Genomic DNA, 26265 nt, shown 5'->3' with positions numbered 1-26265 from the left:
ACTTACTTCCCCACCTCATGCTCTGTAATCATCAGGGAAAATTATGTGGGTGCCATTTTGAAAAATAACATCTGCGCAGTTGCAGAAGAAAAATCTCTGGGAACGTGGCACCTGCGTTGTGTTTCTGGAGAGCTGCACATGCACTGATGAGAGAATAGGGGGCCACTCTGGAGTCTGCAGGAGCTCGTCATCATCTTCTACATCAGAAGTTCCAAACTTCAGTCATGGAAAAAGTAATGGACACTACACTGACACATTAGATCAATTAGATCCCCCCCCACCCCCCCTGTAGAAAGGCCATGTAATTTTTACAATTACTTTTATTCTACACCCTCCCCCAGGATCATGTTACTTTATATCACCCCACTGATACTTGATGCTCCAGGATGTAACCCCCCACCCCAGTGGTCATATACTCCCACCCTCTCATGCAGAGAGCAGAAGAGCGTATATCAAGAAGTGCTGTTGATCAGTATCCCCTGCTGCAGCTGATCTCTGCACTTGTAGAGAGCAGCCAAATAGTGCTTGGAGGGGGCTCCGGAGAGTCAGAGGAGATGAACGTATCTCCTCTTCTAAGGCCGGGGGGTACACAGCTGGCTGCAGTCAAATCACATGTGACAACTCCTGTTAAGTGGTTAAATGTGTTCTTTTTGTGTTTTCAATCCTAGAAACGAGCTTCTCCACCAAAGAGCAAGGCATTAAACACATTCCATTAAAAAAAACTGATCTAATCCTCTCGGAACTGGTTTTTTATGCATAGGATAAATGTACCTTCATTATGAAATCTTGTTTTTGCACTGCTGCTAAACACTGGGCACATGGGCGTGTCTACTCCGTACTTTGCAAGCGATGCCTTCACTCCACGTGTCCTTCAACTTGTGCTCCCCTGCAAATGTAGCCATCTAGCTCCGCAATGCCTTATGTTTTGTGGACATCTAGGTATACACAAATAAATATAGACCCACCAAAGGTTATCCACTTCTTAAACTAGTTTCTTTGCATGGTCGAAATACTTACATCTTGTATGTAAAGGAAACTGGGTCATTTTCATTGTTTGCTCCTGAAAAGGTTAAAAATCTAGGTGGAAAGCCTGTAGCTCTCAATTAAATAAGGAGCTTAATGCTTACTTTAATAATTACCTTAATTATTACTATAAGTGACAAATATTCTTTTCGCACTTGGGAAGAGGCAGGGGTCCTGTTGCTGACCACTCTGCACGTCCATTCAGTCCCCGTCCCCTAGTTGTATGCATTTGCAGTTCCAGCAGATGGCTGAAAAAAGGCACAACATGCAAAATGGTGCGTATGCACACGAACAAAACAAGAACAATGCATGTTTTGCCCACAATAGCCGTATTTTGCATTTTACGTCTGACTCTGAATGAAGTCCAGTATGACCACTGAGATGTTTGCAAACCCCTTCATTTTACTTACAATCTGTAAATAGTAAAAATGTAATTAGTGCTCTTTGCTTGTTTGCTGTGCACCCATAGACGTTTATGCACTTGGAAAACATGTACTTGTATATAGAACAAGAGGAATCTAATGTTTTGTTCCTTTCACTCAGAGCATGCGCAGTTTCCTATATCACGAAGAGACAGATCTCCACGATTCAGAGTCTTCAACAGGTAATTTGATTGGCACAAAGTTTTTGTCGTCCATTTTCTTATATCTAAATAAAGTTGCACACCACGAAGCGGCAGATCCATGTCCTATGCTCATATGAGCTGGTGTATTTTTCTGCACCAAGCAGGCATTACAAAGTGTACAGTATTTTAGGAGCCTCCTTCCCCTTTTTCCTATGCAAAAATAATTAACATCATGGCGCAATGTACATAGTGTTAGTCAACTTAATTAACAATTCTCCATTGCTCAGTTTTAAACGACCAACAATTGGTATGTCTGCATATCACAAGATCACATCTGTAAATCCAACATTCCCCCAAATGAACATTAATATACATCTTGCAGGCGTTCAGAATGTTATACTGAGATCATAGAACTCTGAATTTCTTCAATAACATGAAAAGCCCTGACCAGAACAACATTTCAGATAAAACAGCTGATAATGATTAAATATTCTGTGTAGAGCTCTGCGTAATAGTTAGACTCTGTATAAATAAGTGTTAATAATCGCCATAGACCTGGCTTTTCATTACAGTGTGACAAACGTAAGCCATGGTAATTGGGCTGTACTACATCAAAGGGAATATATTGCAGCTTTGCACATGTGGATAGTTTTGAACGGCATACATAAAATATTAGTTACTGGCGATGAATCAGTCACTTATTTCATGTTCATGACAACTCTATGTAACTAGAGCAAGAAATATACACGTGATCCATATTGCACCTAACTTTCTTATTATCCTTTATATGGCGCCTCAAGGGGTCCGCAGTGCCTTAAGCTGCCCATCCATTACACGATGCGGGGATGACGGCACGATTATGACGACGTCGTCTCCCGCGGAGTGAACTGCATACACTGAACATTCAGACGTTCAGTGTATGCAGGTCAATCATCCCCGAACATGGCAACCTGACGGCGGTCGTCAGGTTGACCGTCATGTTCGGGCGATGATTGATGTTAAAAACGACCAGCGGGCGCGCGCATCGCTGGTCGTTTTTACCCTTTTACTGCCCGATTTGCGGGCGATTACCAAGCGATGGAGCGATAACGACCGTCGTTATCTCTCCATCGCTAGGTTTAATCGGCTAGTGGATGGGCAGCATAACAAATTACATAAACAGAATAAACAAGACAATAAACAAGTGACTTACAGTTCAAAACATTGCAGGACAAGGTTTATGAACATTGTGTATGTTTCTCTTTGTGCGTACAGGTATTTTTTTTAAATTAAATCCAATATTCACATCAATTGAATTCATGTTATTAAATGTGCACTATGCAAATGCTATATATGCAAAACATGCGTGCTCATTTAATGAGCAAATGAGAGGTGAACTAGTGGCCTTGAACCAGTGAATTCACTAAGGCTCATGCATCTCAGTGACGTCACCTGCTGTGTTCCCGCTTTGTTGCAATATAGCCATTAGTAAATCCTTGTTCCATAATTCTTTGTTCATCCCCTTCTCAGTCCTGAGCACTGCCAGGCTTCAAATGGGGGAAGGAGGGGCTTATTTAAGAGCTCCAGCTTACTGTTGCTTTCGCTCAGACCTGGGAGGGGGCGGGGCATGAAGGCAGGCAAAACACAACATACATTTTTACAAGCCTTGAAAATGGGAGAGAGAAAGTGCTTTATGTCCCCCATCCTGGCACCTGCAGGCTACAGACTATGGGGTACCTTCTTTTAACAGAGGGGCATACTCTCAATTGCTGTGATGCTTGAGAAAAAAACACATCCAAAATTCGACCATATCTCACACAAGACACTGCAAAAACGCTAATCCATGCACTTATTAATTCCCGCATTGACTATTGCAATAGCCTCCTTACTGGTCTTCCCAAAAACAGGCTATCGCCATTACAATCAGTTATAAATGCAGCTGCAACGTTCATCGTCTGCTGCCTCGCTCTGTCAGTCCCTCCATTGGTTGCCGGTTTTCTACCGTATTCAATACAAAATATTGTTACTTACACATAAGGCTATTAACCAAACCACACCAACATACATCTCTTCACTCATCTCAAAATATCTCCTTACCCGGCCTCTCCACTCAGCACAAGATCTGCATCTCTCATCCCCACGCATTACTTTCTCCCACTCACGGTTACAGGACTTTCTTCGGGCTGCACCCACTATATGGAATGCCTTACCACGCACAATAAGACTTTCCTCTAGTCTCCAATCCTTCAAGCGTTCCCTGAAAACTCACATCTTCAGGCAAGCTTATCAGATTCCAGAAACGCCCACATAACCTTCATAGCTTCCATATCTTATTACATCCCCTTTCACAGTCCACACACAACCTCACACATTGTCTTTCTCTCACATCCTCATGACATTTGGCCGACATTCCGGTGTGACTGGATCATGCAGCCCACCGAGAAACACTGCATTCTGGCTGGACCAAAATTGCAATATATAGTACCTATCCTTGTGTATCAATGCCTATTTCCCTATAGATTGTAAGCTTGCGAGCAGGGCCTTCACACCTATATATCTGTCTGTTATTACCCAGTTTTGTTCTATTAATGTTTACAATTGTAAAGCGCAGTGGAATATGCTGCGCTATATAAGAAACTGTTAATAAATAAATACAATTAATTCTCTGGGGATCAAACATGAACAGCACTGCACTGCAGAAATTTACTTATTTGAAAGAGAAGAGTCCCATCATTCTAATGATGTGGCCCCTTAATGGTTATTGTCTGGTAAAATCAATCTGCACTGCAGAAATAGCAGTAGGGCTTAGGGCCCGATTCTTCGTCGGGTGAAGTGAGTTTGCCGATGCATCTTGAAGATTTCTGCATACTGCAAATGCGCCATAGACTCCGCTTGCACCAAATCAGGCTTATACACACGGACGCATTGATACCGCCTAGAAAATAAGAGTTTCTGGACAGTAACTGGGCAGCGACCATGCAGATGCACGGAACTGTTCCATCTAGTGGGAGTGTCATGGGATTATCGTAAACTCGTTGGCCAACATCAGTAGTGTGCGGAGGGAAATTAGACACCTGTGTCAGACAGATGCTTTGCACCCAGCATGGAGTGGGTGCATGCTCAGGTTCTTATGATGACTGTTGCGACTGCAGATGGAAAAACAGAGTGGGCAGGACGCATAGATGTTTGGCATACACTGGCATATTATCCATTAGCATAAGCTAGTAAGAAGACTGCCGTGGCCGTACTGAAATGGATCTCGCCCATCCCAGCACATACACTTTCAAGCAATGTGCTTCATTAGTAGTTACTGTCTGGTGATCACCAGATACGAACACCCTACAGTATATTGCAGAAAACATTATGAAGTCCAGGGATGGAAGGGTTCTAGTGCCCAAATCTCTTGATCTTGGCATCAATAAACATAGGTGTCCCTTCAATTGAGGCAGAAGGTTGTCTATTTTTAAATGATAAGCGTTGTTGGATTCCCTTTATTAGTCATATACATTTTATGCATTCCATTCAAACATGTACAAAAACATGCATTCTCATTCTGAAATGCAGATTTAATTATGAAAACCTACATGAGAACCTTTGAGAATCCGTATTTTTGCTGTTTTTGGAGGGTAGATTAATATTGAAGCAAGAGAAAGAAACACACACACACACACACACACACACACACACACACACGATTTTAGTTCACCTTCTGAAAAAAACACGGGATAATTTGTGTGGCTACTGCATAAAGAATTACTGATATTGATGTTGGAATGTGACCAGCCCAAAAAAGTGCTAAAATAGGTTCAGCAGGGAAGGGGTTAATAATTGTAACCAAATATTCTTATTCACAGGGTTTGTACCAGTCACAACGAATAGGAAATTGATGGCGGTGAAAGGACCGGTTCCACTGAATAGCATCCATACAAATCTACCAGCTGCGTTCACTTCTCCAGCCACCTATTTTAAACCAATCGTTATTATGCAAAATACTGACATCAACAGGTACGCTTCCACATCCTTCCCTCTATCTAACCAGTGACTAGTGCAATTTGTTTTTTTATTATACAGTAAATCTCTATTCAATTTCTTTTAGCAATGAAGTTACAAGTCCATCGTCTTGTACAAAACCGTGTGTTAATACAGAAGACACAGGGACTATGGAAGAGGTGTCAGTGACTGACATAGAGAACCACGCGGATGAAGAAACAAAAAGCCAAAGGTGTAAATCCCGCAGTGTTTCTTCCAGGACCCGAGTGTCCATCAAACCTGGTTCCAGCCTATCAGATTGTTCGTCTGACCGAAAAGAGAAGGTTCCTTCAGCAGCGTTGTCCGTCTCTTCGGACTCCTCAACCCTGACGAGCAGCCCAATTGTAAATAATTATTTGTTAAAGCAGGATCCAAAAACTGGCAATCTCACGCTTGTCCGTGTACAGCTGAGTATTCCAGAGCACATACCGAGTCTATCGCTGGAGGCTGAGCCAGTATCTCAAAGCATCAATACATGCAATGTGCTCTCTCCAAGCACCATTGCCAAACGTGACTTTGTTAGTAATGTCTGCGAGAACGGCATTCCTCTTCAAGCTCCTTCTCTTGACAAGTGCAAAGAACTTCAAAGCAAACCCAATGATGTGTTGGATGGGTTGCCTGTTTGCAATGGCTCACTCGCTGTCAGTCCAGATAATTCCCAGACTTGTCTGGATAACCGTCCCACCAACACTTTGCCAGAAATTATCGTAAATGGCGATTCTCAGACCAGAAGAAACACGTGTTCTCCTCTGCAGAAAGTGATCAACCTCTTACACGACGAGTTTGCATTTGATGGCTACTTAGAAAATGGTGTTGAAGATTTCGCAATGGGTATGTAATGAAATATTCTTTTATTTGAAATTATTTAACATTTTAAAGCCGATTGTAACTAAAGTTGGTGATGGGTTTTTTTTTTATGATTTTTTTTTTTTTCCCCAATGACTCTACAAGTCTCCCACCAACATCTCTTTATGATGATGGGAATAATCATCGGTTCAGCTCACATTCTCCATCCTGTTTTGATAATAGATAGACCTGTACTGCTGTTAGAAGACCGAATACATACACTGCCAATGAGCCCTGAGAACAACTTTGAGGACCTTTTCTAAAGCATTCTCTACCAAAGATTGTCCAATGGCTTGCTTAGTTCATCGACACATGTCAAATACTCGGTGTAACATCGGTCACGTGCTATTGATCAGGTTCTGTCCGTGTTGAAATTAGCTGCTAACTAAAAGGCCTTTTAGGGCCCCAGGGGAGCAGCGTCCGACAGCTCCTGACATAGTGGCGTCATAAGCAGAGAGCAGAGCTACAGCCGTAGCACCAGCCCTGAGGAAGAGTACAAGAAAGAACAGCCACAATACACTCCCCCAGGTTGTGATGTGACAGCTGGTGTCATTCTGTGATGTATAATTCTGTTGTATTATTGGGGTAAAATCTGCTGCTTAGTCATAAGAAGAACTGTGCCTTAAGGCTTTGGGCATTTCTCAACTTAATTAACATAGCCAAAAACTCCAAGAAAGCCCTCAATGATTTTTTTTAATTTATTTGTTTTCCTTGTTATTCCCTGATGAAATCTAATCCCTAGTTATTCATTGTTGTGTTGTGGCTGGAAATTCCAAGTACAGGAGACCAGATGGCTGCACAGGAACAGCACAGCAAATGTGTAGATCTTGGGTTTTCTGGATTTCTGTTTTCTGCATATTTTTGATAATTAGTGTAGCTGTAACGTATATATCAATTGGGGTGTTTTTTATTTCTTTCGGTGAAAATCTCTCCCAGTTCTGAAAGAAAAAAGATATAACTTTGAAAGGGGTCAACTAGCTAGGCTCAAATAAAGAAAAAGTAAAAATAATTATGTAATGCCAATGGGCAATACATAGTAAATTAGTAGTCCACCTCCCCATTCCGCTGCACCCCGGCGGTCCAGTTGGGAAGTCCTGGACAGGGCTGTCGTTGCTAAACTGGGTTTGTTTTGACATCCCACCACCTCCCAGTGTGGCTTGGATATTGCAGCCCATATTCAGAGTAGGCATCTAGCATGGCAGTCATTCTCTTTTTATTATTTTTTTTGTATGGCTGGAGAGAATGTGAGATGGGGAAGCCGACGGACGGAATCTCGACCGCCAGCTTCCCAACTGACTAATCCCGGGAAGGGTTAAACGACAGGCGTCGAAATCCTGACGCCTGCTGTTTTACCTACGCCAGGAGCCCGACACCCGCGCAGACAGGCGCGGGGGGGGGAGGGTTAGGTTTAGGGCTCCCGGGGGGGGGACTTAGGGTTAGGCACCCCCCCAGAAGGTTAGGGTTAGGGTAGGGAAAGGGGGGGTTAGGCTAGGGAAAGGGTTAGGCACCCTCCCCCCCCCCGGGGGATTTAGGCTTAGGCGGCAGGGAAGGGGGGTTAGGTTTAGGCACTTGGCGTGGAGGTTAGGGTAGGCACCCCATGTGGCCGGCGAGAGATGAGATGATAGTCTGTTTGTTCAGGGCTAATGGGGATGAGTACTACTATGTTATGTCATTTTAAGCTTAGCTGAATACACAGTAGCATTGATCCTGCAACCAGTTATGTGGCTCTTTTCATGAGTAACTTTTATTTCTACTTCAGGGTCCATAGGGTATCCACAGGATACCTTGGGTATAGGTGATGACGTCAGGCATCGGGCACCATAGAGTTAAGTTTTCAGTCCTCCCAGGATGCACTAGGGTCCCCCTCCTATACCCCGCCCCCGAGCCAAGGCATCCCAGTTTAGTTTGGTGCCCGGCCGGAGTCGGATGCACCTGTTGGAGTGGGGGCTAAGAAGAGCCCCTGAAGTTTTCTTCAAGCAGCTGTGGCTGCACATCTGGAAGTACAGCATGGACAGTCAGTCCTGACGTCCATGCTGTCTTCCCTACACCCCCGTCGGTACCAGAACGCCGGTACTGATCCGGGAATGCTGGTAGACATCTGGGGTCACAGCTAGCGGTGACCCCAGATGTTTAGGACCATGGCCGGAATCAAGGGGGACAAAGGTAAGCAGCGGGGTCCCGCGGTGGGTCCCCGCTGAAACACATGGTCCAGAGTCCCCAGGCAGGGGGCTCCCTGGGGACTGGCTGCAGCGTGGAGCCAGGTTCTAACCTGCGCTTCCACTACCCCCCTGAGACAGCAGGACCGCGGCAGAGCGGTAGTGCTGCGGCGTCCCAGGGGTTAAATGCATGCCAGGGGAGCGCGCCTTCCCTGTCTCACAGCCGGCGCCTTCCCCGCTGCACACAGCCCTCTCTGCACACGCTGACTGGTCCTGTGTCAGCGCTCCTCCCCCAGGCCGGCCTCCTCTCTGCTCCTTGGTGGCCATCTTTGGAAGAAGCATGGTGAGCGCTGCTGGACGCTGAAGAACGGTGGCATCGTGGTCTGGGTCCCCCTGCATACCTCTCCTCCGTTGGATAAGGTCTGTGTATGCAGCGCTGTGTCCTACCAGGCTCTGAGTCTGTGTAGTTGAGGATCAGCGCTGATAGTGCAGGAATTGATTTCTTTGCATTGTATGTGACCTATGCTAGCGTCTGCTGCCTGTACTTTCATTTTCTATCTGTCAGCATTTACCTGTCCCTGTTCTTTCTGCTAAAGCCCTTGCGGTGCGGTGCTTGCAGGGTGGTCTCACACTATACTAACGAGTATCAGTGAGAGGGGTCACATACTTACCATTATGTCTGAAAGTGATTTTCCTCTCCAACTGTTATGTACTACATGCTAGGTACCTATAGCGGAGGGGGACGGCAGTGCGGAAGGACTATGTCGACGGTGTTATTCGTTGACGCGACCGATTACGGTTACGGCTCAGGTACAGGAGCCGCCCTGGGCTTGTTTTGTCAAAGCGCTTACAACCCTCGTGGGCCAGTTAGCTCCGCACCCTGCCCTCACTCAGATGGGTTTGTCCCAGCAGTCAGTGGTGTCGTCACCCATGCAGGGTTTCCCAAGACAATTGATGGTACCCCACAGTCTCCCTATTTCCCCTCCTCAGGTGTCTCATGAGCCTGCGTGGGTTAATTCGTTAACAAGCTCTGTACAGCAGTTGTCAGAAGTGTTACAAGGGGAGTCTGTGATGCGGCCTCACAAGCGGCCGGTGGCGTCTGTCTGCTCCTTATGAGGATGACGACGGGACGTCCGATGATGGGGAGATTCTGGATCTTTCTGACCAGGAAACTTCCCGCCCTAAAGAGTTGGACGCTAAGTCTATGGTGTATATACTTGGCCTTATTCGTGCAGACCGTACTGCTTTAGTTATTGAGGATGAGGAGCCTCCGGTATCAAAGTCCAAATACGCCTTTTTCAAAGATGTTAAAGGAGATACCACAGTGTTTCCTCTTTCGGGGCAATTAGTTGACCACCTAGAGGAAGCGTGGAAACAGCCAGGCAAACGATATCAGCCTCAAAGGCGTTTAGCAGTGGCGTATCCGTTTGCGGACAATTATTTTGCAAAGTGGGAATCCCCTCCTCAGGTGGATTCTCATGTGACACACCTTGTCCGTAGTGCCACATTACCCATGCCATCCATGTCCTCCCTTAAGGATGCTACAGACCGGAAGGTGGAGATCTGCCTGAAGTCTGTCTATTCCCTTGCGGGGGGGGCTGCGCGGCCGGCTATGGCCATTTGCTGGGTTGCCCGAGCTATGGAGCGCTGGGCTGATACGTTGGAGGCGTCCTTCGATTCCGACTGTTCGGCTGAGCAGACGGAGTTGATTGGCAATCTCTGGGATTCGGCCACTTATATCAACAAAGCGGCCTTGGATGTTAGTACCCTGTCGTCTCAAATTTCTTCGGCAGCTGTGGCTGCTCGTCGAACCTTGTGGTTGCGATCCTGGAAGGCGGACGCTGATTCCAAAAAGGGTTTGGAGGCGTTGCCTTTTAACGGAGAAGTTCTCTTCGGTCCAGACCTGGACAAAATTGTAGCCACGCTGGCGGAGGCTAAATCGGCATGTCTCCCGTCGGCTGCTGTTCCTTCTCGTTCAGGTACTCCGTCCTTTCGGTCTTATAGGGCCCAGGGTAGGCCTAAGACACAGTCCTTTCCCCAACAGGCTGGCCCCAAGAAATCGTCCAAGCCCCGGAAGCAGGCCTAGAGTACCAGACGTCCGACCCCTAAGCCAGATGACAAGCCTGCGGCCTGACGGTCCGGGCCTTCCTTTGGGGGATCCCAAAGTGGGAGGCCGCCTGATGCAGTTCGCCCGGTGTTGGTCAGTCACCACGACAGACACTTGGGTTCTCGAGGTGGTCTCACACGGGTATGTCCTCTCCTTCCGGCACAGACCTCCGGCTCGATGCTTCACCACGGGTCTACCATCAGAACGGAACAAAGCCACGTAGCTGCGGAAAGTTTTGCACACTATGCTCCAGGCTGGAGTTATAGTGCCTGTTCCATTCTCCCAGAAGGGCCAGGGTTTCTATTCCAATCTCTTTTTGGTGCAGAAACCCAATGGGTCGTTTCGTCCGATTCTCAACCTCAAAGCTCTCAACAAATCTTTGCGGGTCCATCATTCTGGCGCTGGTACCTGGGGACTACATGGTGTCATTGGACATACAGAACGCTTACCTACATGTCCCTATTCTTTTGCGCCATCAGCGGTTCCTCAGGTTTGCAATCCGCAGCGACCACTTTCAGTTCCGGGCGTTACCTTTTGGCCTGGCGACAGCACCACGTGTTTTCACCAAGGTGATGGCGGTCATGGTGGCTTCCCTGCGGCTGCAGGGGGTCCGCATGTTGCCGTACTTGGACGACCTTCTATTAGTGGCAGGATCTCCGGAGCTCCTTCTGCGCCACTTGGACCTGACCATTGAGCTACTGCAACGGCAAGGCTGGTTAATAAACTGGCAGAAGTCCACCCTTGTCCCGTCTCAGCGGATTCTGCACCTCGGAGCCTTATTGGACTCGGGACAGCAAAGGATCTTTGTGACGGGGGAAAATATCTCTGCCTTACAGTCGAGGGTGCGCAGTTGTCTGCAGAGCCGCCGGGTGTCTCTACACTCGGCGATGAGGTTACTGGGCTCCATGGTGTCGGTATTCGACATGGTGGAATATGCCCAGTTTCACTCTAGACCTTTGCAGCACCTGATCCTGTCCAAGTGGAATGGACTGCCTCAGTCTCTAAAATCACAGACTATAGTGCTCACAAGGTTCGCCTGTCCCTTGCCTGGTGGTTGCAGACGACCCATCTCAACAAGGGTCGTTCGTTCTGGGTGGCGAATTGGGTCCTGTTGATGACGGGCGCCAGTCTTCGGGGCTGGGGAGCAGTTTCGGGTCCACACTTGATCCAGGGCAGGTGGACTCCGGCAGAAGCAGAGCTTCCAATAAAGATCTTGAAACTCCGAGCGGTGTTCAGCAGGCACGTCGGGTTCTCCAAGGTCACCCAGTGCAGGTCCAGTCAGACAACGCTACCACCATGGCCTACATAAACCGGCAAGGAGGAACCCGAAGTCGGGCGGCTCTCGTAGAGGTGTCTCGGATCCTGGTATGTGCGGAGCGCAATCTTCCGGCCATATCAGCTGTCTTCATCCCGGGAGTGCTAAACTGGGAGGCGGACTTTCTCAGTCGCCAGGACGTTCATCCGGGAGAATGGTCCCTGCACCCGGACGTTTTTCAACTGCTGGTGGACAGGTGGGGTCTTACAGAGATCGACCTCATGGCGTCCCGGCACAACAACAAGTTGCCGGTGTAGGGTCTCGCACAAGAGACGAAGAGGCGTCTCTGGTGGATGCTCTGTCCGTCCGGTGGACGTTCCGGTTTGCTTATCTCTTTCCGCTGGTTTCCCTTCTTCCACGGGTAATCCGGAAATTCAAACAGGAAGGAGGGACGCTCCTGTTGATAGCTCCCGCATGGCCCAGACGGCACTGGTTCTCAGACCTTCAGGGTCTGTCCGTGGACAGTCCTCTGCGGTTGCCGCTACGTCCGGACCTTCTGTCACAGGGTCCTTGTCTTCACCCGGACCTGACGGCCATGTTAAGGTCCAGGGGGTTTTCCAGCTCTGTAGTGCGGTATGCTCAGAGCTCGGAAACAGTCTTCCGCGAGAATATACCATCGCATGTGGCATACGTTCTTCCAGTGGTGTCGGCCGAGAGGTTATGCACCGCTGGAGTTTCGTCTGTCTCGGATTCTCGCCTTCCTGCAAGCGGGACTAGACCATGGGCTTCGCCTTGCTTCTTTGAAGGTGCAGGTTTCGGCCCTGTCTGTCTGGTTCCATCGTAGGATTGCTACAATCCCGGATGTGGCACCTTTATGCAAGGTGTTCTACGCATTCAGCCACCCTTTGTTCCACCTGTGGTGCCTTGGGATTTGGCTGTGGTCCTGAGGGCTCTCCAGGGGCCGCCGTTTGAACCACTGGGCTCAGTGGATTTTAAATGGCTAACAGCTAAGACTGTTTTCCTTCTGGCCATAGCTTCGGCCAGACGTGTTTCTGATTTAGGGGCTCTTTCTTGTAGACCCCCTTTCTTGATTTTTCATGGGAACAGGGCAGTGCTACGCACTCGTCCTGAATTTCTTCCCAAAGTTGTTTCCCAGTTTCATGTTAACGAGGAAATAGTTGTTCCGGCCTTTAACTCACCTGGCCTTTCAGTGGGTGAGGCCACTTTGGATGTTGTGCGGGCCTTAAGGACTTATGTTGACCGCACTTCTTCGTTTAGGAAGTCGGACGCCTCTATGGCTTCCGTAAAAAGGGTTGGCCTGCTTCAAAACAAACTTTGGCAGCCTGGATCCGTATGGCTATTTCTGAAGCTTATCTTCATGAAGGTCTGCCGGTTCCTCCTTCTGTGAAGGCTCATTCCACTAGGTCTGTGGGTCCTTTGTGGGCAGCTCGACGTGGTGCCTCTGCAGTCCAAATCTCAAGGCTGCTACGTGGTCCTCTGTCCATACCTTCGTGAGGTATTACAGGTTTGACACCTTCGCCTCTCAGGATGCTTCCTTCGGCCGGCGGATTCTCCTTTCAGCACAGGAGCGTCCCCACCCTTAAAGGATACTGCTTTGGGAAATCCCCAAGGTATCCTGTGGATACCCTATGGACCCTGAAGTAGAAAATATGAGATATGGTAAGAACTTACCTTTGTTATCTCTATTTCTACGAAGTCCATAGGGTTCCACAGGACTCCCGCCCTATCGCACCTGTGCTGCAGATGGGCTTTACTCTGGTCACTGGTTTTTCCGTCTCCCTCTGGTGACAATGTGATTCTTGTGTGTGTCCAGATCTTTCTTCTCTCTCTTCCTTCTCCTCCTCCGGCCTATGGCTTGGTAACTAACTGAGATGCCTTGGCTCGGGGGCGGGGTATCGGAGGGGGACCCTAGTGCATCCTGGGAGGACTGAAAACTTAACTCTATGGTGCCCGATGCCTGACGTCATCACCTATACCCAAGGTATCCTGTGGAACCCTATGGACTTCGTAGAAATAGAGATAACAAAGGTAAGTTCTTACCATATCTCATATTTTTAGGTGCCAGAAGGGTTCTTCAGTGTCATGCACAGTACAAAGTACAGGGGTCTACAGTCAAAGATCTTACATACAAGAGCATAACTCGCAGATATACAAATTTATATCAGCAAATTACATAAATGACATGGTGTCAGAATGGGAGAGGGCCCTGCTCATAAGAGCTTACATTCTTTGATGTAAATAAATGAAAAGAACTGCTCCGAGGAATGTCTCATATAGGGCTACATGTGGTATGGCTTTGTTTCAGATTTTGATGATCATATTGAAGTAATAAAATATTGAATGTGTCTCTTGTGTGTAGCTCTAAACTAAAATGTGCTTTATTACACCATCCACTCTAATGGAAATCCATATATTCTGCAGTATTATTTTGCAGAGACAAAATATTGAGCAGATTTCATCTTTTAAATTCCTTGTTATTAAAAACTATAAAAAAAAGATTTCATGTTGGTCACAGTGGGCAGTCTAGAGCCAAACGGCTGCAGCAAACGTAACCAAGAAAAACATTTCTTCTCTCTTTGACATTAATGAGTTGAAGCTTCTGGGCCTTTTAACTTGATTACATGATGTGCATCAGCTTGTTATAGAACACAATGATATACACCGTCCTGCAGCATGTAACGCAGACCAGCAAGTTTCATATTTAAAGTGGAAGAGAGCCTCGTAGTTGTATCTGTTGTGGTAGAAGAGGAATAGTGCCAGCTTAACTTATTTAGATGTTGCTTACTGCTCGCTCCCATATTTCTATGAAAGTTTATTGAGATGACTTACGGCCTGATTCAGAGATGGACGCTAATGCGATCACAGCTGCGAAAATATGCTAACGATTCCAAAGATCACCCGAGCAAAAGGACGCCTACTTCTGCCTGCACACCTATGTATGACGTCGCTTACCTGCGTAAATATCGGTAACCACAAAGCACATCGAGCAGCCATCTTGCCCTTGCTGCAGGTCTGACCTGCCGCAGCCTTGGGTGCTCTTCTGACACGCAGAGCTGCGTATGCAATCGCAATGGCTAATTTATGCACACCCGTGCAACGGCGTTCAAACAGATACGTCTGCGTTTTTTCAGACCACCCCCCATCACCACCTCCAAACGCTGACAACTTATCACTGTCTGCGATGGATTCCTCTGCGCATCCATAGTCGCAATGCGATTGCAGCGCACACACACAGGACCTGATTCAGATCCTCTCGCTAGCAAGTGACCGCTCGTTGCAAACTATGTTTGCAAATGTGCGCATGCGTATAGTTCGCAGTGCGCGTGCGCAAACTAGTATGAGTGGTCGGGATGCGCTCGCTCGCCCCGCAAAGACAACCCAGTGGAATGAGTGACAGGAGAGGCCGTTTGTGGGTGGTAACGGGCAGGGCAGTAGTAACGTGGGGGATGGAGTTGCGAACGCAGGCGTGCCAGAGTGTTTAAACGCCGTTTCAGAGGCGTGCATAATTAACAGGCAGCGTCATAGTACACATCACCTAGTTGAATTATACACTGAAGTGCTTGCGGTAGGGTACACTCAAGCGCTGCGGTCAGATCCAATGGAGCACGATGTACTGATGTTTGTATACACTTCCAGGAGATGACGTTCGCTAGTGGGCAGCTAAAGACAGGCTGGTGGGCGTCTACATACACAAAGTGATCTTTCGTCTAGACATAGTGGGCGTGCTTATGCCTTGCCGTGCGAGCGCCTGCCTTGACGTCACTTAGCTTAATTTCCATATGCTGGGAGCGAGCGGCCGCATCTTGTGAGCGGGTCTGAATCAGGTCCTTAGTGCGGCTGATATGCATTGCAAACAATCGCTTGCTCTGCATGTATAATTACCATTGTGTATAACTCTGAATCAGGCCTTTAGTCCCCTACCCTAGTCCTTTAGATTCATGTTTAGCAATGATTAATGTCAACGTGGATTTTGTTTTCAGATTTTTTGTCTTTCAATTCAAAAACCTTTCATTAAGGAAATAAGCTATTTACCTGCCCTGTTGTGGTAACTAGAGACAGTTTATATAAAAGTATTGGCTATAATTTAGGTTCTGAATCTGAACCTTCTCAACACAGATTATAATCTTAAAAAGGCATCCAAAAATAGAGGGAAATATTTTGCTAAATAAATACTGTAACCCATACCTACCAATCGGTCTAATATTAAAAGCAAATATGTCTGTACATCTGCGTTAGTTGTATCATCTGTCCTAGTCCTACTTGTCGATGTTGGTAATCTTCCCGGGTAAAGTATCTACGTTGGAGTTGTAGTGGATGTGGTGAGGCCTGCTCCTCTATGTCGCGATTTGTGCCATTGAAAAGCAGAGTGTGGGACCTCATTTCACGGCAGATCGGGCCCCCGGACCACCCGCTTCACTCGGAAAGTGATTGGGATTAGGGAGACTAATCTCTCTCGGGAAGCCGGGAAAGTGTCCCGAAATTCATGAGACTCCCAGGTATTCCGGGGTAGTAGACCACTATGGTCCTAATTGCTGTGTGCATTCATATTTTTTTTTTTTTCCTTTTCAATAATAAAAATATTTATACAAATATAGCTTTATTCTGTTTCTAGTAGCTCAGAACAAAAACTGACAGGTATAAATAAGTAAAAAGCTTTTAAAGTGAGAAGAAGCACACAGTCACATTCAGTGCATAAAAATAGATAGCTAGTGCTCAACAATCCAAACCCCAGTCAGCTCTAAGTAGCTAAACTGTATGACCTGACCTGAGAGTGAGGTATACAGGGAGACAGGAGCCCAACTCTCCGAAGACTAACTGTATGCAGCAATGCACTGCAATGGCTGCTCAGCGTCTGTGTCAGGGAGGAGTAGAAATAACCCAATTGCCGGAAGCCTCTTTGAGGGAACACACCATAGGGAGGAATGAACGACAAGAGCCTACCTGCCCCCTACTCAGCCCCAGGGCAGTGGCCACCTACTAAGTAGTGCCCCCTGCTTCCTGAGTGCCCTGGTGATCTAGTGGGGGTGCGGGCGACCCATACACCCACTGTCTGCATCGCCAGTGGTCTCCGGCAGTGAAAGCCGTGCCAATGTGGCTCCCTGCAAGCAGGGAGCTGCCTAACCTGTCAACCCTGGCGTCCGGCTCCGGCTGTAGTCGTGGTCCTCAAAAACATGAGTGATGCTGGGATGTGACGAGCGCAAACTCTGAGAAATGGGCTCATCACAGGACTGAGAACTCTCAGCAACAAGGGGTCTAAATTGCAAACACAGATATATAAACACAGATATATATTAAGCTGTTCCTAATGAAATAGCAGGGACTTCTGGTCGATCATAGTACATGTATTATGTGAACTTTAATTCTAATATTTTTTTTCTCTACTTTTCCTATTCTTCCAGCTAACTGCTACCTGCAGCTTGGTGCAGCATTTTAGGTCGATTCTATATTGTATATTGTGTGATCTGAGTAAGTTTTGTTCTGATTTATCTTCTCTAGGGGAATATATATTTGCCCTGAAGGGTCTTCAGCATACTACATTCTGCAGCGCAATATGTGAAAAATTTTGTGATCTCTATTGGGATGACCACCTGCTTGAAAACCTCTACAAGATCATTAATGGAAAATCCCCCCAACCCAGCAGGTATGGTCCGACGTCCATGCAAAATACAGTATAGTCCGTTCATTAAGGATCTCACTTTTGTTATGCACAGATGAAAATAAGGGATAGGTGTGTGTGTGTGTGTGTGTGTGTGTGTGTGTGGGGGGGGGGGGGGGGAGTTGTTCTTGAGTTTATATAAAACACAAACTAGTGATAAGACACTAATATGTGAACCCTAGTTAAGCTTCAGGCTAAACACTAAGGGCCATATTATAATTTATCACCGATGACATCATTTTCGCCTGTTTCAATTATTCCCATATTCAATTTGAAAGACTTTTTGCCTGTGCGAAAAGTCTTTGTTAAAAAAACGGGGATAACTTTTCTCCATGTTATACATAGCGAAAAGAAGTGCAAACTCTCTACCTCCTGAGCTGCGAGTTTGGCAGAAACATACACAAATCATTGTGATTTGTGTATGTTTCTGCCTGTAAATAGTTACAGTAGGGTTAATTTTGTTAAAAAAGGGCAGGCATGCTGGCACCTGTAGTTCCACTGTAAAATACAATAGTTTATTTTGATTTTCCACTTTATTACCCCAGTACCCACAGCCTCGGGCTTCAGACCAAGCCTGGCATTTCGGGAGAGGGGGGAACCCTTCTTGTGGGGGTCCCCACCTCCCCTGAGATCCCCGACTTGGCCTGACCAGCTTGGGGTGAGAATGCTTTGGCCAGGAGACCCGGTAATAGGGTCTCCTGGCTGTGGCATTACACCCCGGTCGGTTTTGGTCCGGTGCTGGTTTTAAATATAAGGGGGGACCCCTGCACAATTTTTTTCTTCCTATATTTAAAACCAGCACTGGCACTGCAGCCTGGTGCTTGCTCCTAAATTATGGTGGAACCCTACTCGTTTTGTTCTCGGTAATTTTCGGAACCCAGGACTGGCTGACAAGTCCGGGTTGGTTATGCTTTTAGGGGGGGGGGGGGGGGAACCATACATCATTTTTGAACCCTTCTTTTACAGGTTTTACACACAAGCAGCCTTCACATATCTCACTGATATGTGCAGGCTGCTAGCTCGGGAGAGATTTGCAGAGCGAAAACACTGCAATCTCGGGTGAGAAATCTCATCTCCACTTGCAACTCGTGGGAGATATCTCGATCTGCTTCACCATCAGCCAACTTACTTTCAGCTAAACTCACTTCTTCGTAAATTTGAGAGATGAAAAATGGGAAAATCACCCAAGATTCGGCGATGCATATCTAGATTAAAAAAAAACTAAACTCGACTCTTCTCGATTCTTAGTAAATTTACCCCTAAGATTGTGTATTGACTATGCTGTATTGAACGCAAACCACTGTGTTGAATGGTGCCATAACATCAAAATGGAACACATTTGTTACTTCTGTAAACTTTTGTGTAAATTGAATGAGATTGAGGATTTGAGATAGATAACCTCACACAAACTCCTGTCACCATGTAAAATCCTATTTAGCTTCAGAACAATTTTTTTTATTTTTTTTTATGTATTTCTACTTGTTTTTTAGTTTGTATCTTATTATATCACTTTATGTTTAGACAGGTTGTTCTAAATATTCATACCAAGGAATATAAAATGCCTGTGAGCTAACTATATAGAGACTTTGGGTTGTTTTCGTTAGTCTTAAATTGTACCCATCACCTTATTCCGCATTGATTCACTAGCTCCTATGTAATGTAAATATTAGGAAACTAAGTACCAGTTTCTATTTGCAGGATTTTTGTATTTTATATCAAAGTATTACAAATGGTGCTGGCAACCTAGTGGTAACCATACACATTTCAGTTTGATGTAGACTTCTATAATTGTTTGCAGGAGTTGCACTATCCAATTCAATGAATTGTAAGAGAAGATCACATAGAATTATTGATACAATCATATTTTCTTAATACAGTCACATATTAGCACTTGTCATGTGATCACTCAATTCTGCAATATGCTTTAGTCAGTACTACAGTCAGAAGATCTGTACAATTAAAATATGAGTGTGATAAGATCCTGCTAATTTCCAACTATAGTGGGGGAAAGAAATTCAGAAACTATAATAGACTAATCTACAAAATTATACTAATATTGATCTTCATAAATTGCTAAAACTACATTTTAACGGAAAAAAATAAAAGTAAAAGAACGATATGTGAAAAAAAACCTTCTGTCACCAGAAAAAAAACAAATGCATTTTTTTTTCAGCAAACTATAAAAAGCCAAACCGTTAAAATATCATACTGCATTGTAATCTACATCACAATAAATAAAAGACCCAAGTGCATTTTATATCAAATCTTTGCTGTAGGATTGGAAATTGTATCTAGGAAGATTCTCAGGTGCAATCAGTGCTGGCACCTACAAAAACATTCATAATGGAGGAAATATCCCAAATACATGCGGTATTCATACTAGTATATATACCAGATGTAATATTTATAGTATACTTGAAAAATATATAATTAAATTAATCCAGACTAGTTATGGCTTTGTAGAGTATACACCATGTCGAAATGCAAACGAAAAGCAGAGTACTCTCTTGTTGTTGGGCCACATTAATTTACCCAGTATAAAATTTAGCGTTTTATAATTGCATTAAAACATCATATCACAAAAAAACACACAAATAGACAGCAATAAATGTTAAAATGCCTATTGAGCAGGTCAGATAGGTAATACTGTAGATCATAAGGCTCAGATTGAACCTGAAACAAATCAATTTGTATTAAATATTAGCCCAATGGCGACATACAACCAATATACTTTAAATAGCCTTAGCCTATTGTATGAAGATGCATATAATCAATAAAATATAATCCAATATACTATATTGCAGAGACCGGAAACGAGAAATAGAATTGAATAATTGCTACTATATATAATAACATAGTCCAGACATGACATGCAAAGGACTGGTAATAAAATAGGAGTCAGATAAAGCTACATGTAAGTTCTACCAGAAATATATATTGCCAGCTAGGATCAGATATAACATATTATATCACAAAAAATTCTTCTGATTAATCTGTAATTGGGCAAATATTCTGATCTGAGTTCAATTAACAGATTGCGGATACGCTGTGTCACGCATTTTCGCCCGATTCAATGCGTGGCACAGCGTATCCGCAATCTGTTCAATTAACAGATTGCGGATAATAAGTCACGCATTTCGCCCGATTCAAGGCTTAGTCAATCAGTGTCTGCCGTTCCCTAATGCCATGCCAGTGTGTTGACAAGCGCGGCCAGTGAGGAATAGGAGAAAGTTGATTGATAACCGGTACCGCCAATTTCATGAAGGTGGAAGGTGTTACCCACGTAGTAATTGATTGGCGTCCGATACCGCCATTTGTGTAAGAATGGTTACCTACGTAGGGGTTGATTGGCATCCAATGTTTTACTCTCATGGGAGTACCTCCACTTATATATTGTCTATCACCTAAGAGATTTTATTTTTATTGTGGATATATTTACCAATCCGATTAAATTGTTTGAGTAAGAACCAGTGCTCTAGGTCTCCCCCTTCTCCTTGTTATGGTAACATTGAATGTCCTCAGTATCTCAGTCCATAATTTGATGAGTTCGCAAATCAGTCTCTGATACCATCAAATGTGCAGTTGTTAATAGCGCAGTTTTATTGATATATAGATATTAATACTACTATTTGTTCCAGATTTATTTATTACTTTTATTATTTATTTTATGATATTTTAATTTTTGGGTCACAAGAGGAGTATTGCCTCACACCTCCCCAATGTGTAGTGTCGGACTGGTACTTGAAGGGCTCACCAGGGGAATACAGTAGCAGGGATCCACTGTATGGGCATGACCATCCATTGGGATTGTGTGGTCATTAACCGGGGGAGGGGGGGGGAGTGGCCGGTATCGGAATGAGGCATGCAGGGCCCACTGGGGAACAAATCCTATGGCCCATGGAATAACGTTTTACACCATGTAGATGCGCACTACTAAAGGGCAAGTGGTTATCCTGTGCAGGAGGCAAGATCAGATCATGCAGTACAAAACTAATGTATAACACCTGAGCTCATGGAGTGACTACATACACCTATTACAGCAGGCCTGGATAAATGTCTCTGACAGCTAGGAGCCATGGCCAAATGTCAGGGTCAGCAATTTTGGAAGTAAATACTTATGTTGTGCACTGTACACCAAAACAAAAAGAATATGGGTAACAAGCATGGTTAGTCAAAAACGCCAACACCAATCTCCCCCACAATATACCAACATGACCCACCATACAATTTATACCAGTTTTGCCATAGTATACTAGTACCAGTGACTACACATTCCAGCCTTTGCCCAAACAGTACACTGCCCCTAGTGCACCCACACATCACTCAGTGCCCTACATACCTTTCATTGTTCTCTGAAGTAGCCAGTATATTACGCCAGTGCGGTAATTTTATAACTTAGCAATTACTAGCATAAGATAACTATTAGTGTATAATTATCCATCAATAACTCATGCACACATTTTTCAGAAAAAAGGTTGATAAATAGGCCCCTGTGTATCTTTTAGTTAGGTATGTATTGTACACGTGTATAAAAGTGTTAGTGCAGGCGATATAGCAAATGCCTCCTGCATTATTTAACTATTGATACCTCATTGTGTGCACATCGCAGTTCCCATGTCTGTAATGGGAAATGCATGTATTGCAGAGCTTGAACTCTAAAACTAAGGTCATCATCAGATGGCATTAATTGGCCCTTTTTACGGAGACTGTAGGATAGAGATGGATCTTTTCAGATACCTCCCCTTTGTATCTGCAGCTCCTCATGTCCTGCCTTCCTCAACAGAATCGAGGTTTGAGTACCTAGAGCTTGTAAGATAAGTCCACATTATGCCACATTGTAGTGCCTACAGTTCACATTATGCCGCATTGTAGTGCCCCCAGTACACATTATGCCACATCGTAGTGCCATCAGGATACTTATGACACACTGTCTGCACAGACCACTGCACTGAGACTTCTCTCCAGGATCTCTGCACTAGTCCTCTATTCTTCGTCAGAATGGCGGGCTCCTGCTTGTCTCACTTCTGGCCCTCACTGCATGCACCGACTCTCCTGGTTGAGGTGCTTGGTTCGGCATCTGTGTCCATCCATCCTTGTTACTGCTTAGTGTGCCTCCTGCTAGGCTCCTCCCACCTGCGATAGTGGACTGGCAGTTGTTTAAAAAAAGAAAGACCCTGTCCACCGCGGGTGTACATTTAGTATCAATGTGCTGGCGGTATTCTATTCTATTCCGGTGTGCTGCGTGACCTCCCTGCGTTGTACAGAAGAGGTCATGTGACTCAGAAGATGGCTACTTCATCCCACTAAAAGTATAAACAAATGTGTCATCACTGCCAGTCACTGATGTGTAAGAAAATATAGTTAAATGTGCTAGAGGGCCTGCTGCTAGTTATTTTGTCAGTGAGGTAACTAACTTTTTTTTTTTTCTTTTTTTGTTTTACAGAAAAGTGGGAACAGATGTATCTCACCACCATAGTCCTGCACAGCTATTGAAAAAGATTCAAAGGAAATCCCGAAAACACAGAAAGGAAGGAAAACCGTTAACGAATGAACATACCCACACAGCCAATTGTGGAGAAGTCTCAACTAGCGATTCGCTGGCTTTTACAGAACAGGAACAGGCTCCTCAGTCCTGCCAGTCGCCCTCTCCGGATGATGTAGACCATGCTCATAATACAAATACTCCATGTAGGTAGACAGTGCAATGTCATGTACTTTGTCATAGAAATCTTTTGAACTGTGGCTTGCAGGATTGTTATAGGCCCATGTACCCTGCACCCATGTTATCTAAAACTAACCTCTCCACGGCGGCCATTATTCTGGCGTTTTGCGCATGTGCTGTGAAGAAATCGCTGGGAAAATGGCAGCCGCGCCATTTCCCCCTGGCAATCTACGCATGTGCATTAGACTCTGGGCACACTCTAGTGCCCAGAGTCTACTGATTTTGCGGTGGCCTGCCAGTCGCATCAGTCGGCTGCCGGCCACCGGTGTGAGAGAAGGTGGGCAGTGACATGGGATGCACACGGCCCCCTCCTCTCTAAAGACGCCCCTGAGCTGTACATAAAATAGGCGCCATTGCGTATGAGAATATATGTATGCAAACATATCTACTTGTTAGACCTTATTATATTTTAGATAACGCTGTGATAATGTTCTCTGTTCTATTGTTAATAATGTTTATATATTATGTACAATATTTACTTTGTATAAGCGACAGGTGGGCATTAAGATCGCATTTTGTTGGCTGAATCATAATTTGAGAGGGGGCGATAGTCCCACCTAGCAGGGGCAGGTTGCTCAAGACCACCCACTGGATTCCTTTATCGTCCATCTGGGTGATGCCATTACTCTGGGTTATGCATAGTGAGGTGTGGAGTCGGACACTAACTTAAGTAAAAAATGTCTCCCATCCCCTATATAACCCCTCCCCTTCCAGCCTAAACTCAGTCTTGTTTGTAGTGCCTTCGGAGTAAGGCACTAGCTAGATAGGTCCTAGCTTTTACTTAGGTTTTCTTTCTTTCTTTGATGTTTTGAATTTGGGTGCTTAGTTCCTGGGGACAGGCGACAAGCACTAACAGAGTGGGAGTTATATAGATTAGAGGTTTTGTGTGAACCTATATCTCACTCTAAAGACGGCCCCTGAGAGTCCCCAAACTACCATGTCCCTGGGTCTCTCTCCAATCCAGACACACATCTGAGGGGGCCGCATCTGGGGAGATGTACTAAGCCCTGGAGAGAGATAAAGTACCAGCCAATCATTTTCTATGTTTCAGTTTACATTCTGTTTCTACTTCAGGGTCCATAGGGGGTCCACAGGGTTGACCTTGGGGTATAGCTGGATCTGGATCCACGGGCACCACGCAGTTAAAGCTTTGCTGCTCCCAGGATGCACTTGGGTCCGTCCTCCTCTATACCCCGCCCCGGCCACAGGCACCTCAGTTTTAGTTGGTGCCCGGCCGGAGTCGGGTCACCCTGTCGCAGTGGGGCTGCAGGAGCAGCCCCTAAGCTTTATTTTAAAAGAGAAATTTTTTATTTTTTTCTACTTTTTTTACACTGTTAGAGCGGCAGCATCAGACTGTCCTTTAGGACGTCCACGCTGCCGCTCCTTCTCCCCGCTGGCGCCGCGACGCCAGTACAGCTCTGGGGATCGCGGCGGGACCCCAGAGCCTGTACTAGCCGGGCTCTGGGGACTCCCTTGACTGCTGCCGGACGCGACGGCGATCAGGTAAGCCGCGGGTCGCCGTGTGCGGCGGGCCGCGGATACTTCAATGCAGTCAGGAGCCTCCGGTCTCTGGGGACAGACCGGAGGCGCTAGCGGCGGCGGCGGGCTCCCCCTCAATTGAGGAATACCCCGCGTGTACGCTAGACCACCAGGGTATCAGGCTGGTAGCGGGACCGGCAACCCGGGGGTTAATTGCTAGCCAGGGGAGGCAGCCTTCCCTGTCTAGCGGCTCCTCCCCTCAGCTCAGCGCGCCTTTCAACTAGGAGTCTGGCGTCGCTGAGCTGCTCTTATCTCTCGGCCACTCCTCCTCTGAGGTCTCCGGCGGCCATCTTTACTGGCACATCGCAGACTCCCAGGCGGTATCAAGTGGACCGGTCCCCCTGTGTACCTCTCCCCTGCAAAAGGACAGTGTACACAGCGCTATAGCCCTCCCAGACACTGAATCTGGGCGGTTGATTGTAGCGGAAGGTGCAGTGAGTACTAACCTTTCTGCATTGTATGTGACTATTGCTAGTGCTGCCTGTCTGTGACTTATTCTCCTTACAGTCAGCTTATAACTATCCCTTTCCTTCTCCTACGGCCCGGCAGGTGTGTGGGGGAAGGGCGTTTTTCTGAGACCCTCACTTATATAAAACACGTATTTGTGGGGTCAGTCACATACTGTTGTGTGCTACACAGTACCATATCTGGGCTGTTGTGTCGCATACTGGTGAGTGCGCGGGTGTTAAAACCGTAATTCCTCTGGTGATACCTATTTCTTGTGATTTACGGTATCATGTCTGATGAGGAAACTGAGCGCTCTGTGGCTCCTGTGCTATTTTCCTGCAGACGTTGTGCTGCTGGAGTTGATGGGGAGGACTTATCTCAGGATGGTCTGTGCGGGCGGTGCCAGCTGGTACCGGGCCCCTCCAACCCCCCTGTATCACAGGACCCTCCTTGGGCGATGTTTTCACAGGTGCTGGCGTCTATTGCGGACCGGTTATCGGTCCCATCAGCGGTCCCTTCTAGGGCGTTACCGCAGCCCACCATCCCCCATTCCCCGAGGGTTCCACAAATGTTGCGGTCTTCCCCCGGGGCCCAGACTGTGGGTCCTTACTCGGGACTGCCTGTGTATGTGCAGTCTTCCCCAGGGACGCGTCAGTCTGTAGTGCCTTTGCAGAGTTTTGCTCCGACGGCTCCACTGCCTTGGGTGGATGTTCTATCCAGCTCCGTACAGAGTCTGGCGGCTTCATCCTCGGCGTTTCAGTCCATGTTGCAAGGTGATGTGCCACCAAGGGTGTCTAAACGTCCGGTTGTGAGTTCACTAGCTGCGCAGTTGTCGGACTCGGAAGTGTCCTCAGATGATGGAGAAATCCATGAGGACTCTGACTCTGATGTCATGGGGCAGGAGGTGGAAGCTAAGTCCT

General features: G+C 46.2%; 1 protein-coding gene across 1 annotated transcript in view; it reads left to right on the top strand.

Annotated features, from left to right (window-relative positions):
• KNDC1 (kinase non-catalytic C-lobe domain containing 1) overlaps positions 1-26265 on the top strand; it is a 134413-nt gene that overhangs the window by 68239 nt on the left and 39909 nt on the right. The window contains exons 12-16 of the mRNA XM_088476932.1: positions 1567-1627; positions 5422-5572; positions 5664-6427; positions 17478-17622; positions 23081-23325. Coding sequence (XP_088333058.1) covers positions 1567-1627; positions 5422-5572; positions 5664-6427; positions 17478-17622; positions 23081-23325 — 1366 coding nt within the window. The remainder of the gene's footprint in view (positions 1-1566; positions 1628-5421; positions 5573-5663; positions 6428-17477; positions 17623-23080; positions 23326-26265) is intronic.

Source organism: Taudactylus pleione, unplaced genomic scaffold, assembly GCF_031769625.1.
Source record: "Taudactylus pleione unplaced genomic scaffold, aTauple2 ptg000198l, whole genome shotgun sequence".
Lineage (NCBI taxonomy): Eukaryota > Metazoa > Chordata > Amphibia > Anura > Myobatrachidae > Taudactylus > Taudactylus pleione.
This window is presented reverse-complemented; position numbering and strand designations above follow the sequence as displayed.